The following is a 14,214-nucleotide window of genomic DNA, read 5'->3' as shown; positions in this document are numbered from 1 at the left end:
ACGACAGAGCTTCACGCATCGTTACTAAGCCCCATTGCACAGCTACAGAGAAGCAACACATCACCTCGGCTCTTATTTCTAACGGTTACCCGCGCTCCTTCGTTAACCGCGTCGCTAAGAAGAAGAGCGCCCCGTCCGAACAGCCTGCGCAATTTAAATCCGCTATAGTAATCCCGTTTGTTGATGGTATCGCGCATCTTCTCCGCCGGCGCTTGGAGAGGCATGGCATCCGAGTTATATTTAAGTCCGACAGCATCCGCAGCCAGCTGGTCCGTCCGAAAGACCGCCCGATCCCCGACAGACGCGATGGGGTTGTTTATAAGATCCCTTGCTCGACCTGCGACAAAGTCTACATCGGTGAGACTGGTAGACCTGTGGGGGAACGCATGAAGGAACATCGCCGTGATGTTCGGCTTAGGCGCACCGATAGCTCTGCTGTTGCAGAACATGCTTGGGACTCCGATCATCCACCTAACTGGGATGAGGTCAGCTGCATCGCCAATGATAAGCATTGGTATACGCGGCGCATTAAGGAAGCGATCCAGATCCGTTTGCACCCGAGCAATATCAACAGGGACAGCGGCATTGAGATCCCTGATGAATGGTTACCTACCATCCGACGGCATACTGCATCCACGGTTCAGAGCGCGCGGCGCCCGCACCAGCGGGTGCCTGACACCAGCGCGGACGCTGATTGGCCGGCTGCATCGGCCAATCACAGCGCGCGGTGCACGCCCGAGCGGGCACCAAGCACCAGCGCGGACCCTGATTGGCCAGCGGCTCCGGCCAATCACAGCGCGGCTCACGCCCGAGTGGAGCCGGACAATAGCTCCCGACGCTATATAACCCGTGCGCAGCAGCGTCTTTGCTCATTGCCTGACGAAGTCTAGCAGCTTGCAGACGAAACGTCGCTTTCCTACTACGTTTGCTACATCGTGAGACAACTGGTTATTTCTTCTACTCAATCCTTCACCACGATGAACCTCTTCCACATCATATATGGACCTAGTTCATGAAACTTGGACATAAGGTTAATCAAGTATCACTGAACATCCTGCATGAGTTTCACGTCACATGACCAAGGTCAAAGGTCATTTAGGGTCAATGAACTTTGGCCGAATTGGGGATATCTGTTGAATTCCCATTATAACTTTGAAAGTTTATAGATCTGATTCATGAAACTTGGACATAATAGTAATCAAGCATCACTGAAAATTTTGTGCAAGTTTCAGGTCTCATGATTAAGGTCAAAGGTCATTTAGGGTCAATGAACTTTGGCTGAATCGGGGGTATCTGTTGAATTACCATCATAACTTTGAAAGTTTATTGGTCTAGTTAATTAAACTTGGACATTAGAGTAATCAAGTATCACTGAACATCCTGTGCGCGTTTCAGGTCACATGACCAAGGTCAAAGGTCAATGAACTTTGGCTGAATTGGGTGTATCTGTTGAATTACCATCATAACTTTGAAAGTTTATGGATCTGATTCATGAAACTTGTACATAAGAGTAATCAAGTATCACTGAACATCCTGTTCAAGTTTCAGGTCACATGATTAAGGTCAAAGGTCATGTAAGGTCAATGAACTTTGGCCATGTTGGGTTTTTTTGTTGAATAACCATCATATCTCTGTAAGTTTATTGGTCTAGTTCATAAAAAGTGGACATAAGAGTAACCATGTATCACTGAACATCTTGTGCGAGTTAGAGTAGTATTCAAAGTCAGCACTGCTGCTATAGACCAATTTCACAACGTGAGAGGGCAGCAGACTGGTCGCCATGCTGCGGTGGGCGAATCAACTTTTATAGTACACAAGTCAATAGGGTATTTGGTACATTCGTTCGATTTTTTTTTATTTTGGACCAATTGAGCAGATTTCTTGTAAGATTCACAATGAGCATTAATCGGAGAAGTTCAGGTCGCAGCTGTGCTGTGTTCAATTGCCACAACAATTGGAGAAAGCTTCAGGATTGGAAGCAAAGTGAATGTGAAATTCACTCGCCTTGGACTCATGAAGCCTGTTTGTGTGTGAAGCCGTACTCCCTGCATAGGTTTCCAGGCCGTGATGAAGGCCCTGTTTCATAAAGAGTTGCTATGATAGCAACTCCTGCTGGAATGGTAACTACCATGGCAAAAGTGAGAATTCTGCTTCCTGATTGGCTTTTATAATAAAAGTTGCCATTCCAGCAAGAGTTGCTATCATAACTTTTTTTATGAAATGGGCATTCTCACTGTTACCATGGTAGTTAACATTCCAGCAGGAGTTGCTATCATAACAACTTTTTATGAAACAGGGCCCTGGCCCTCTCTTCCCCTTCCTCCTTTCTCTCTGTTTTATTCTCTTGCCTTGCCCCCTCCTTTTGGATACTTATAGGCCTGCATAAAATGTGGTGGTGGTGTTTTTTTTTGTGGGGGGGAGGGGGGATTTATTTGATCATGCTTAGATGGAAATATCAGTCCCCCTCTCTCTCTATCTCACACTATCCCCCTCTCTCTCTCACACACTCTCTCGCTAGCCCCCCCTCTCTCTCTCTCACTACCCCCCCCTTTCTCACTATTCCCCTCTCACTATCCTACTCCTCTCACACATACTCTCTCCCCCCTCTCCCCTCGCTCATCCTCTCTCTCATCCTCTCTCACTCTATGTCTCGTTCACTCTCCCGCTACTCTAACACAATTTACTAGCAACACGAAGTGAGCTCCCTGATGAAAACCAACAGCGATTCTTGGTCATCATCAACTCACTTTTACTGACAAAACTAAGGGGAAAAAGTAGCCAAAGAGCAAAAATTCATCATACCTTCATCGGTCAGATATGGCCATTGTCTTACATCGTCTACCCAGGTGTCCATGCTTTATTTTATTGATTTATGATGAAGTTAATGACACAATATCAGAGCTTATCTGTAATCTTTCATTGAATTTGTACACAGAGCCAATCGCGGTCAGCGCACTTGCCCACCGCAGCAATGGCGTCGCCGATAGAGGGCCAAATACATAAACCGGCCGTGAAATTGGTCTATATTGAACCGCGTGATGCAGGTGAGACGGCCAGAGGCATTCCACTTGTTTATTTTGCTTGCCGTCCCCATTCTAATTCACTGCGATAAATATGCATTTTATATGTTTTGTCATTAATAATTGCATGGGATATTAAAAAAGGTGTGTTGATAAATGTGTGCCTTGTGCTACTTTATTTTGATTGTAGAGTATTGTTCAGAGTCAGTTTAAAGAAAAGATGAACAACATCTTCACTCATCTTTCAACCGGAAGAGAGGTTACTGATACCAATATGAGAAGGTAAGACGTGTTTGTCTGTCAATAATCTTCTTTATCACAATTCTTCACCTTTGAAAGTGCATCAAATGATATGCCATGATATGTACACTTAAAGGCTTATAGCAAGAATGTCAGTTGGTTTTTGTATAGTTGAAACAAAACAGCTATTATTTAGAATGATAAAAAGGTTGCATTCCATTTGTGAAAGCCAAATTGAGTATTTTCATATGTGCATTATCAAACCTATTGTTATCTTAAACAAATATAACAAAGCTTAAATGGAATGCATTTAGACAACTTTCTGTTATATTATATCTGTGTAGCAAGTTTGTGTGTTTGTGTGTGTGATCATATAGAAAACCAGCTCATCTGCAAAAATATGTATGTATACCCTGCATTCCTAAAATATATGACAATGTATTCAATATTCCTGTTGCTTTAATAGAAGAGAGATAGCAAATGAAAATCTGTAGAATGTTGCTTCATTGATATATTGTCTCTGACAGTATTTTATGCTTAGATTATAGATGTTAGCTTAGATTGCAAACCAAGGTGTTTTGTCTAAGCCTCTTCCCATCATCACCTTTTATACCCTAAACAATATTTGCATCCATTCCACCCCTGCATTCCCATCATGCAGCAGTAGCGCACATCCCGAAATACGAGATGAACATCTTCGCAGGTATCTTTCTCTCAAGTGCAGTTACAATTTTGTTTGAGCTTTCTTTGATTATCCTAACTAATGTTTTTTTTTATAAAATATCTTTTTCTTTTTCAATTCTTGCATGATGTATTAGATTGTGTTATGGTGTCTCAATTGAGGCAAATTTATCTTACAGAATGGTGAAAATATTACGATGAAAGTTTTTCATTGAAAATATTCCCTTGGAGAATTTGTGTAATTACTATGAGTGTAAACCCAAGATGAGGTGACAGAAAAGTTATGTGAAAATGGGAAAAATGTTTTAAACCTAATATGGAAATAGATTTCATAACTCTTTCATGGTTGATGTCTGTAACATTTTTTTAAAATCTAAGTTAAACATACTAATCATCCTCTTGAAGTATAAATACATTTAGTGTGACACAGTATATTTCATTTTACACCAGTTGATTTATAGCTAGACTAGATAGAACATTAGATTTGTATTTTACCGTGTGTATTAAACGTAACTTTGATCTTATTTATTATCTAGTCTTACAATGTATGCCTGTTTGTTTGCTTGCTCACATTTCATTTTTGCATGTTGCATTTGCTGTGATTATAGTTTTTAATATACTTGTATCTTTAATGTAAGTTGAGGTAAGAATAGTTTGATTTGATATTTAATCCACAAGTATACAAACCTGCAGTGATTTTTCCACTTTAACAGTGAATAGACTCATTGCCCTGCACTGTCCATACAAAGTATTATTATCAAGTAGTTTGCTTTCATACTATCAACAAGAATATACTGTAGCAGTTGTTAGGAAATTGGAAAAAGTGTGTTACCTTGCTTTTGTTTGCTGAGTGTACAAAATCAACCAATTTAATTTCAGTGATGCTTTTATAAAAAGTTCTTAGCAATTAAATCTTAGATATCAAATAGTATTTAAGATCTCATCAGAACTGAAACATTAGATTGATAGATTATTCAAAAGTTTATAAGCTAAAAAGTATATCAAAATGTGTTTGCATCACCTACAAGCCAAGTACTTTTCATTTATAAGAAAAACTCAAATCAATAAGCTTTATTGTTTTTCACATGAGCCTGTGTTATCTGTGGTAATACAATGTGAGTATGGTTGTGATTATATGGGAAAAGATCAATTATTTTTTGTTGTCCAGCTTACCATTTTTTCACTTTCTGCTTTGGATTGGATCCTGAAGGGTATTTGGCCATGTGACCAAGAATTATTTACTAATTTGACATAAATTTTTGATCGTAAAATTTATCAATATTTGCTCTGAAAAAAATTACAGTTACATTCTATCATCAAAACAATCAGAATTATTAAATATGTTTTTTTTTATCTAGTTAAGTTCCTATATTTCCTAGGTCACTTTCTCTTGTTAATTATACGCTATTGTTGAAACAAGATAATGATTCATCTTTTCTAATTTTACAGCTTATTCTTTGGAGATTATATGAGAACCAAAGATGATGAGAAGAACTATGATGAAATCACTGATCTGGAGGGACTCAGAGAGGTAAAGCATATTGTATCTTTATTTTATCATATTATATCCCCAAATTATTCATTACAGAGATGTGAAGTGTGATTGGTAACAAAAAGATTTACTTACATCTACAATAATTTTTATTTATATTTATTTATTTATTTGTTTGCTTGTTTGTTCATTTGTTTATATATTTATTTATTTACTTATCATTTATTAATGTATTCAATTATTAATTAATTGATTAATTAATTAATTCATTCATTCTTTTCATTTTTAATTATTATTATTATTTCATTTTATTTTTATTGTTATTTTTATTTATTATCTATTTATTTTTTATTTTTTGTTGGGGGGGGGTATGGTGTCCAATCTCCAAAGCAAAGACAAACCAGGGATGATTCTGACTTTAATACTGAAATTTGACAAGGGATAATGGAACTAAACATCAGCATGCCATTTTTATACAAGGTACTTGTTTGATATTAATTTCAGAATGTTGAGAAGTATCTAGAGGAATATAACCTAATGACTAAGGCTCCTATGGATCTTGTTATGTTCCGGTTTGCTATTGAGCATATCTCAAGGATTAGTAGAGTTCTCAAACAACCCAATGGACATGCTCTTCTTGTTGGTGAGTTAACTCTTTATTGCCTCTCAGTTCTGTAAATATTATGCATTAGACTTTTCAAATCATTCTTTCAATCATAATTGATATATTTTCTATATCTTAAAAGTATTTGGTACGATAAATAATGGTACAAAACACATTATTTTTTAATTTAATTAAATTTTATTCATTTCTTTGTTAATCTGTTCATTGATAAGATCTGTAACTCTGAATAGACTAATATAGAGAACCTACCTAGTGACAGTAAGTAACAGGTCTGATGTGAACTCATAATCATGTTTCTGACTCCTTCAGGGATTGGTGGTAGTGGCCGGGCAAGCGCAGCTCGTTTAGCATCTTTCATGGCCATGTATGAACTATTCAGTATTGAGATTACTAAGAATTATACACAAGCTGATTGGAGAGATGATATTAGGCAGCTGATGAGGAAAGCAGGAGATGAAGGTTGTAATACAGTATTCTTGTTTGGGGATCATCAAATCAAGGTTTGTTAATATTAGTTGTTTCATACAACTACAAGCAAGTATATACTTTGCAAGCAGTTGTATATTTATCCTCTCTTTGGTGATAAAATACTTGCACGCTAGTGCATCTAATTTGTTATGAATCCAGGTCTACTTCTTAGTCGATAGAGGACTGTTTCATAAAAGAATTGTCAACTCTGACAAGTTGCCTTTGTCTGGCAGTTACCAGAATAACAATCAGACTCCTGTGCTTCTCAGCCAATTAAAAACTAGGAAATTGTCAGACAACAGATGTTGATGAGTACCTCTGTTTGCCTCTTAATATTTTTGTTTTTTATTTGTTGATTATTAATATTTACATAATCTTATGAACAATAAATGCTTATTTTTTCAGTACATTCAAGTTGCTTATTTATCTAGTTTGTTAATATCTAAATGTTTTTATTAGAATAATATTTGTTTGAAGATTTAGACACAAGGAAAAATTAGTAATACTAATGAATTATGAGATAAGTCTAACCAATTTTTGTTTTTCACAGAACTTCAATGCATTGAAAACAGAATCCACTGACTAAGAAAATCTGTTTTATTTACAAATTTTGGTTCATTTTTTCTGTCACATTTGTATTATTAGGAAGAGTCATTTCTGGAAGATATCAACATGATCCTCAATACTGGTGATATACCAAACTTGTTTGAGAATGAAGAACGTCTTGAGATTATTGAGAAGGTGGGTTGTGTGTGAAGTCAATAGAGTTTGCAGAGTGAATTACATAGAAAGAAAAGGAAAGAAAAAAATGAATAGGGATATTCAAATATAAATTGTGAGATTATGTTGTAGAACTCTAATGCTTTGGGTTAAATGTTTTCATTTCTAAACATGTTTTTTATGTTAAAAAATGTATTTTACCTTGGTGAAATCTTCATAAGTATGAGAATGTTGTTATGATGAAAACCTTGCCTTATCAGTAAACATACAAATTCAACAATATTTTTTCAGTGTTTTGAAAGGTACACAGCCTACAAAATCCAACCACTTTGTAATTCACATGACTTCATTCTTATGAGCTTGTTTATTTTCTTCAGCATGAAATTGAGAATGAATGTAATATATGTATGTCATGGTATTGGTGCAAATCATATGTGGAAAGTGATGACATGATTTTGGTTTATTGATGCAGATGCAACAAGTGTGTGTAGCAGAGAACATTCAGATTGAGATGACACCACTCAACATGTATAACAAGTTTATAGAGAGAATCAGACGTAACCTTCACGTAGTCCTTGCATTCAGTCCTATTGGTGATGCATTTAGGAACAGGCTTAGGATGTTCCCTTCTCTTATCAACTGCTGCACTATTGACTGGTTCAAGGTATGTTAATTGATGGCCTTTTTAACTTTATGTGTCATTGGATGTAAGCTACATAATGTACAGAAAATAGTACGTTAAATTATTTTATATCTTGTATGCTCTGGATGTGTCTAGACACATTTGCTGTAAATTTGAAAGGAAGTAGCAATTTTGTTTGATCAATATTGTCTCCTTGATTCAGCTTTGAAAAATGACATTTAAGCAAATTATCATTAGATTTAATAAGCTTTTAATTAAACATAATTGGTCTGACATTACTTTCTTGGTTTATAAATTCAAATGTTGGCTTGTAAAAAATCTAGAATTTTGAAACTGGTGTGAGTGTATTAAATGTACTTACGATGAGGCTATGTGTAAGATGTAATTTGGATTGCTTCTAGAAGCTCTCTGATTGTTTTTATTCCTTTGCAGGCATGGCCAGAGGATGCTCTTGAGATGGTAGCTCATAAATTCTTAGATGATGTTGAGATGTCAGATGAGATAAGAGCTGAGACTGTTGTCATGTGTAAACACTTCCATGAAACCGTCAGAGCTATGTCAGATAGGTATATTCCTTATCAATCTATATTGTCACTTTGTTTTGAGATTGTGATAGAAATATAGATAAAATATATGTAAAGGCAGTCGTTGCCCATTTAATAGGTGTTTCTAACTTTGATTTTACAATCTGTGCTAGAATATATAAAATATATAGCTTGCGTGAAGATTGTACTATTAAACAATACAAGTTAGTTTTAAGTTGTTTGATAGATGTGCATATTTTTTTGTTTTGTGTATTAACAGGTTAATTTCAAATTAGTTTTGATAAATTTGATAAATGTGTATAAAATGATTGCTTTGTTTATAAAAATTTTATTTAAAGGCAGTTTTGTTCAGTTTGATCATATTAATAGGTGTGTATAAAAATACTCTTTATTGTTAATAGGTTTTTCACCATACTCAGGAGAGCAAACTATGTGACACCAACTTCATATCTAGAGCTCATCAAGACATTCAAGACTCTTCTTAATCGCAAGAGAATGGAGATCTTGACTCTTAAAAACAGATATATAGTGGGGCTAGAGAAACTTGATTTTGCTGCTTCTCAGGTCAGTATAAAATAATCTTTCTGGTAAATTTGTCTTGAATAAAGCCTACCAATCACACCATAATCATGACTCTGTAACTGGGCTTCGTTGTGTACACCTATGATCCATGTTATGTCAGGGAAGTTTTGAATTGATGCAAAGGTTGAAGGTTGAGCCCTGGGGAGCATTTTATGAAAGGTCTTGTCTGACGTGTTATCCGACAAGTCCCATTTTATCTGAAAGTATCCATAGTAACCGTGCTTCTCAGCCAATCAAAATCTCTAAAGTTGTCAGATCTGACATTTTGTTGATGAAATCCTCAGCTGGTCACTGTCTTTTGGATGGTGACGTTAAAGGTTGCCACACACATACATTGATACACAGCTGTAAAAATAAAAAAAAAACTTAATCTCACACACACTTACCGTAAGTAACGGTGTATTAACCACACCTTTTTCTCGGCGGGATAGAAGCAAAAGTCGGGGGTGCGGTTTATACACGGTGACGGGTTTGAGCCGGCCCGCCGTAACCCCTCCCGTACATGTACGATGTCTGCCAGTTCACAACACATCGAGTGGCCGGGCGTATCCGCCCAGGCAATGTCGTCTAGAGGGGTATGAGCCGCGGGTAATGGGAAGCAATTATTACGATCTTAATTAGATATTGTCCAAAACAAACGCACACACCTTCATGACACTAATTTTGACTTTATTCTCAATTCAAAGTAGTAGTGAAGTTCCCTGGCTAAGTTAAAAGAGACGCCAAGCATACTCGGTAAAATTTTGTCACCGCTGAGCGGGAGTTGAGTGAGCTTAGAGATTGCATTGTAATATGGTTATAGTGCGACTTAAGCTGGCGCTATTCAAAGTTCCGTTTCGCGCCAGCTTGTTTTTTTCCTTCCTGTTTGCTCTTCATAAGATACCATATAAACCACGCACAAGAGAGACGGCACAAAGCCGTGAAAAACAACTGGAAAAAAATGTCAATTTCTTTGTTTCTTGAACCTTCCTGTAATCCCGTATCCAAAATTCATGCTAAGACATCAAATTTCTGAAAGTGATTGTGAGGTTGTGATGCAAGAAATGTGAATGTTTCTTCCTCCTACGCTGGGAAAGACACAGATCATAATTTGATAAGATGTACTGGCATGACTGCTACTGTATGTAGTTTGCAATGTAATGGCAGTTCTGTGTGTGTGTACACTGTGACTGTGAGGTGAGTGAGTGTGTAAGTGGCCAATATTGTCGGGACCGTTCTTTCTAACATTTGTAGATGAATTGATCAAGAACAACAGATTTCCGCACACCGGTAATCTCTTTGGATACTTAACTTTGAAATCTTAAACTTAGTTTTTGTTTCTTCGTACCTCAAATATGCATGTAAATGTGAGAAGAATTTTTTTTTTAGTCCAAAGTTGGGGGTGCGGTTAATACACGGGTGCGGTTAATACACCGTTACTTACGGTATATCTTATCATGTACATTATCAGTCAAAATACAGGATTAACTCTGGATATAATTTCAAATTAAAATTTCACCTTGGTTCAATCTTGTATCTTGATTAATTATTTTGTTCAAAAAAAGTATCCATTACTATGGAATCATTTTGATTGATCTCAATGTATTGTATCTTAAATGTAGATAAGTGTTTGCTTTTTCTAAATTGTGCATATAATTTATTTCGCTTTTCCTATGACAGATATCTGTGATGCAAGAAGAGTTAACAGCCTTACAACCAAAGCTAATTGAGAACAGTAAAGAGACTGATAAATTAATTGCAATCGTACAAAAAGAGACCCAAGAGGTTGATGCTAAGAGACAGATAGTTGCTGCTGATGAAGCCGTTGCAAATGCTGCTGCAAAAGAAGCTCAGGCAATTAAGGTCAGTTAAGTCTCAATACTTTTACATATTTGTTTTTATTTTACTTCTAAATGACTTATTAAAAGAATATGTACACTTATATGTGTATGTTGCTCACACAGCTTTTCAGTTGTACAGTCATGGGTGAAGAAGTTTGTAGATAGGTATTCCTGAAATTGTTTGTCTTCCATTAAAATATCTGCAAAGAACAGTCTTCCAGATACTAGTTGTTCACTTACTTTCATGAAGATACCAAAATTTGCTGGTGTTACACATAATTTAGTTTAATCTACCTGTATCATTTTTTTTTGTTATTGTGCATCTGTAGGAGGACTGTGAAGCTAATCTAGCAGTTGCCATGCCAGCATTGAATGCTGCTGTGAAAGCATTAGATACTCTCAAGCAACAGGATATTACCATTGTGAAAACAATGACAAACCCCCCTGCTGGAGTCCGACTGGTGATGGAAGCAGTGTGTATCATGAAGGTTAGATATACAAGACAATATCAGTGATGACTATGATAGTGGTGATGAAGGTGGTGGTTTTGTTGTGGTAATGGTGGTGATGTTGAAGTTATGGTGTTGGTGGTTATGGATGTGGTAATGGTTTGGTTTATGCAGTACAATGATGCAGGTGCGCACATGCGGTGTAGGCGCAGGCCATGGTATGGGATCTATTGCACTGCTGGCTCTCTCGCTCGATCGTACAATAGACGTCTTTTGCATGGCTTTCATGTGTTCGCATTCTACAGGTGATTCCTCTGAATGTCACGAGATGCACATTCAGCTGTCAAGGATCTATGTATGTGTTGTTTAAAATTTGTTATACCCTCAATGATAGATAAGTTAACATGACATTTTATCGCAACATATTTCATGGCTTCACATAATCTCTTTCTTTGTGCAGGGGATAAAAGGAGAAAGAAAAACCAATGATCAAGGAAAGCTGTTTGATGACTACTGGCCTGCTGCTAAAAGAGTTAGTATTCATACCAAGATAAGTCACATACATTTAACTTAAAATGTGCATATATATAAGAAAAAGTGCTGATATGAACAATAATGTAAACAGAGAATGATGAAATGTTACATTCATCCACACTGTTGACATAGCTTGAAAAAGATCAAACATTTTTATTGAGGTTACATTTTGAAAACTATTAAGATGTACCTTCTACTGATGAATACTGTTCATTTTTTTTATTCCAAATGAAGAAAAGGAAAAAGAGTTCTCATGTTTACATTTAGGGGAAATTTTAAAATGACCCATTGTAAATTCATGATAAATAGCTAGTTTTGTATAAAAACAATTCCCTGCATTATTTATATTGATAACACAATAAATCAATTAATCATTGCAGATGCTTGGGGATATGAAATTTCTAGAGTCACTCAAAGAGTATGACAAGGACAACATCCCTTCTGCTATCACTAAGAAGATCCGAGATCAATACATAAACAACCCAGACTTTGATCCATCTGTAGTCAAGAAGGTCTCCTCAGCATGTGAAGGACTGTGTAGCTGGGTCAGAGCTGTGGAGGTCTATGATAGAGTAGCCAAGGTAATCATCGACAACAATCTAGTTTAGTTGATTTTATTTGTAAAATTAAACCTACTCTAGCAATGACTTTTCTGTGGACTACTTCTCTGCAAATAACTGGTGGTCTTTGAATATCCCTTGAATATGACTTTAATTGTCTATTGAGCTTGTAATAGAGGTCTATGATAGGGTAGAGGTAATCCTACTGCCTAATTTGATCATTGTGATATGTCATCTACATTGGTCTGGTTAAGCTCTCTTTGATAGTATAGTCAAACTTAGATGACTATAAAAATCATATTGTACTCTGATTGGTTTTAAAGTTAGGTCACACATTCAGTGAATTATACTGTAGCATCCAATGTAATAGAGTTATATTCACTGGAGTGCAGGGAGAGTACATTCAGTTCAGTGCATTACCTATACTCTGAATGTTGTCAATCTACAATGCAAGTAGCAGATGTGCAAATCAATTAATGGTTGTACTTAATGTGAGATTATGCCAGAACCTGTTTAAAGGGAAAAGTTTGCTCCTTTATTTATTACTGTACATTAATTTTTGGGGGCAACTCAGTAGGAGGTATAGTAAAATTGGGGGAAGTTGTATAAAACAAACAAATCATATTTGCTTGTGCATTTTAAGGAACAAAGTCTTTGCCCTACTTACCACCCAGATAAACTACTGCTGAGTTTCCCATTTTGTAAGAGATGATATCACAATGTTGTTTTATAATGTGACAGGTGGTCGCACCCAAGAGAGCTCGTCTTCAGGATGCAGAATCCAAGTTAGAGGAACAACAAGGTCATCTCAATGAGAAAAGAGGTGTCTTAAAAGAGATCATGGGCAAACTACAAGATCTCAATGACCAACTAGCTAGGAAAGAAGGAGAGAAGAAGGTACACAATAGGCTGCTGTAGCTACTACAGTATAGTGCAAATTACTTAATGATGAAACCTGTGTCTTTTTTCAAATATATTTTTTAGTCATTATCCCTTCTTTAGCTCATAAACGCCAAAGAACTTGGTGCAATTTAATTAATAAGTCATACCAGGTACCAAGCTTCTGCTCATTGGTTCAGTTTGGTAAATGTTTGTAGTTTAGTATCTTGAATAGTTTACTTTTTTATGATTTATTATTCTTCTTATTGTTTGTATATTGCATGGCCTCTCTGAAAACCAGCCATTGGCTGATCGAGGGCTTTTACCGTGTTTAGATAAAGTAAATCAAATAAAATAGTTTCATCCAATGACTAATGTAGATTACAAGGCTTGCCCAAGGGCGATAAAATTGGTACAATTTTATATAACAAATTAATTATTTATTTCCGTTGCATGAATCATTGAATTTGTGATTAATTACAAGAATTATGATTGATTTGGGGACTTAAAATGAGCTTGCAATTGACTGCAAGTTTCTCACAAAACCCTGTAAGGTTGACTGACTGAAATTATTGACAGCTATGGCAAGCCATTCATGCCATTTTATGCTCACATTATTTTTTTCAAATGTTTACCTGATAATTACAAATCTGCAGGTTTTGCCTTGAATATTTCTTGTGTCTTATCAAGCTTTTCTTTGATTGTATTATAAAGGATCTTGAGGATAATATTGAGTTGACAAAGTTGAAATTGATCCGAGCTGAAAAATTGATTGCTGGATTAGGAGGAGAGAAAGATAGATGGTTACAGGTAAGATAAAAGGATTACTATTGTCCGTATAGTCCATGGAATCTCAGCTTTTGGTATTTAAATTACATATTGTAGTTTAAAGTGCCAATGCTAACTGTTTTGAAATGTGACTTTGGTGTTATGTCATCAAATATAGTATGCAATGT

At 36.1% G+C, this 14,214-nt stretch overlaps 1 protein-coding gene across 19 annotated transcripts in view; it reads left to right on the top strand.

Moving 5' to 3' along the window:
* The window catches only part of LOC121410272 (dynein heavy chain 3, axonemal-like), a 106,613-nt gene that overhangs the window by 65,226 nt on the left and 27,173 nt on the right, over positions 1 to 14,214 (top strand). For 12 of the 19 annotated variants that reach the window (XM_041602238.1, XM_041602237.1, XM_041602243.1 and 9 more), the window contains 15 exons: positions 3,211 to 3,302; positions 3,922 to 3,963; positions 5,391 to 5,472; positions 5,938 to 6,076; positions 6,368 to 6,558; positions 7,172 to 7,267; positions 7,719 to 7,910; positions 8,322 to 8,455; positions 8,836 to 8,998; positions 10,676 to 10,858; positions 11,166 to 11,324; positions 11,746 to 11,817; positions 12,200 to 12,400; positions 13,121 to 13,276; positions 13,973 to 14,068. In XM_041602238.1, the coding sequence (XP_041458172.1) occupies positions 3,211 to 3,302; positions 3,922 to 3,963; positions 5,391 to 5,472; positions 5,938 to 6,076; positions 6,368 to 6,558; positions 7,172 to 7,267; positions 7,719 to 7,910; positions 8,322 to 8,455; positions 8,836 to 8,998; positions 10,676 to 10,858; positions 11,166 to 11,324; positions 11,746 to 11,817; positions 12,200 to 12,400; positions 13,121 to 13,276; positions 13,973 to 14,068 (1,998 nt within the window). The remainder of the gene's footprint in view (positions 1 to 3,210; positions 3,303 to 3,921; positions 3,964 to 5,390; positions 5,473 to 5,937; positions 6,077 to 6,367; positions 6,559 to 7,171; positions 7,268 to 7,718; positions 7,911 to 8,321; positions 8,456 to 8,835; positions 8,999 to 10,675; positions 10,859 to 11,165; positions 11,325 to 11,745; positions 11,818 to 12,199; positions 12,401 to 13,120; positions 13,277 to 13,972; positions 14,069 to 14,214) is intronic. The other 7 variants (XM_041602245.1, XM_041602244.1, XM_041602241.1 and 4 more) reach the window with 1 other exon arrangement.

This window comes from Lytechinus variegatus, chromosome 3 (genome assembly GCF_018143015.1).
Source record: "Lytechinus variegatus isolate NC3 chromosome 3, Lvar_3.0, whole genome shotgun sequence".
Lineage (NCBI taxonomy): Eukaryota > Metazoa > Echinodermata > Echinoidea > Temnopleuroida > Toxopneustidae > Lytechinus > Lytechinus variegatus.
The sequence above is the reverse complement of the archived record's forward strand: the minus strand, read 5'-3'. Positions and strand labels throughout refer to the sequence as shown.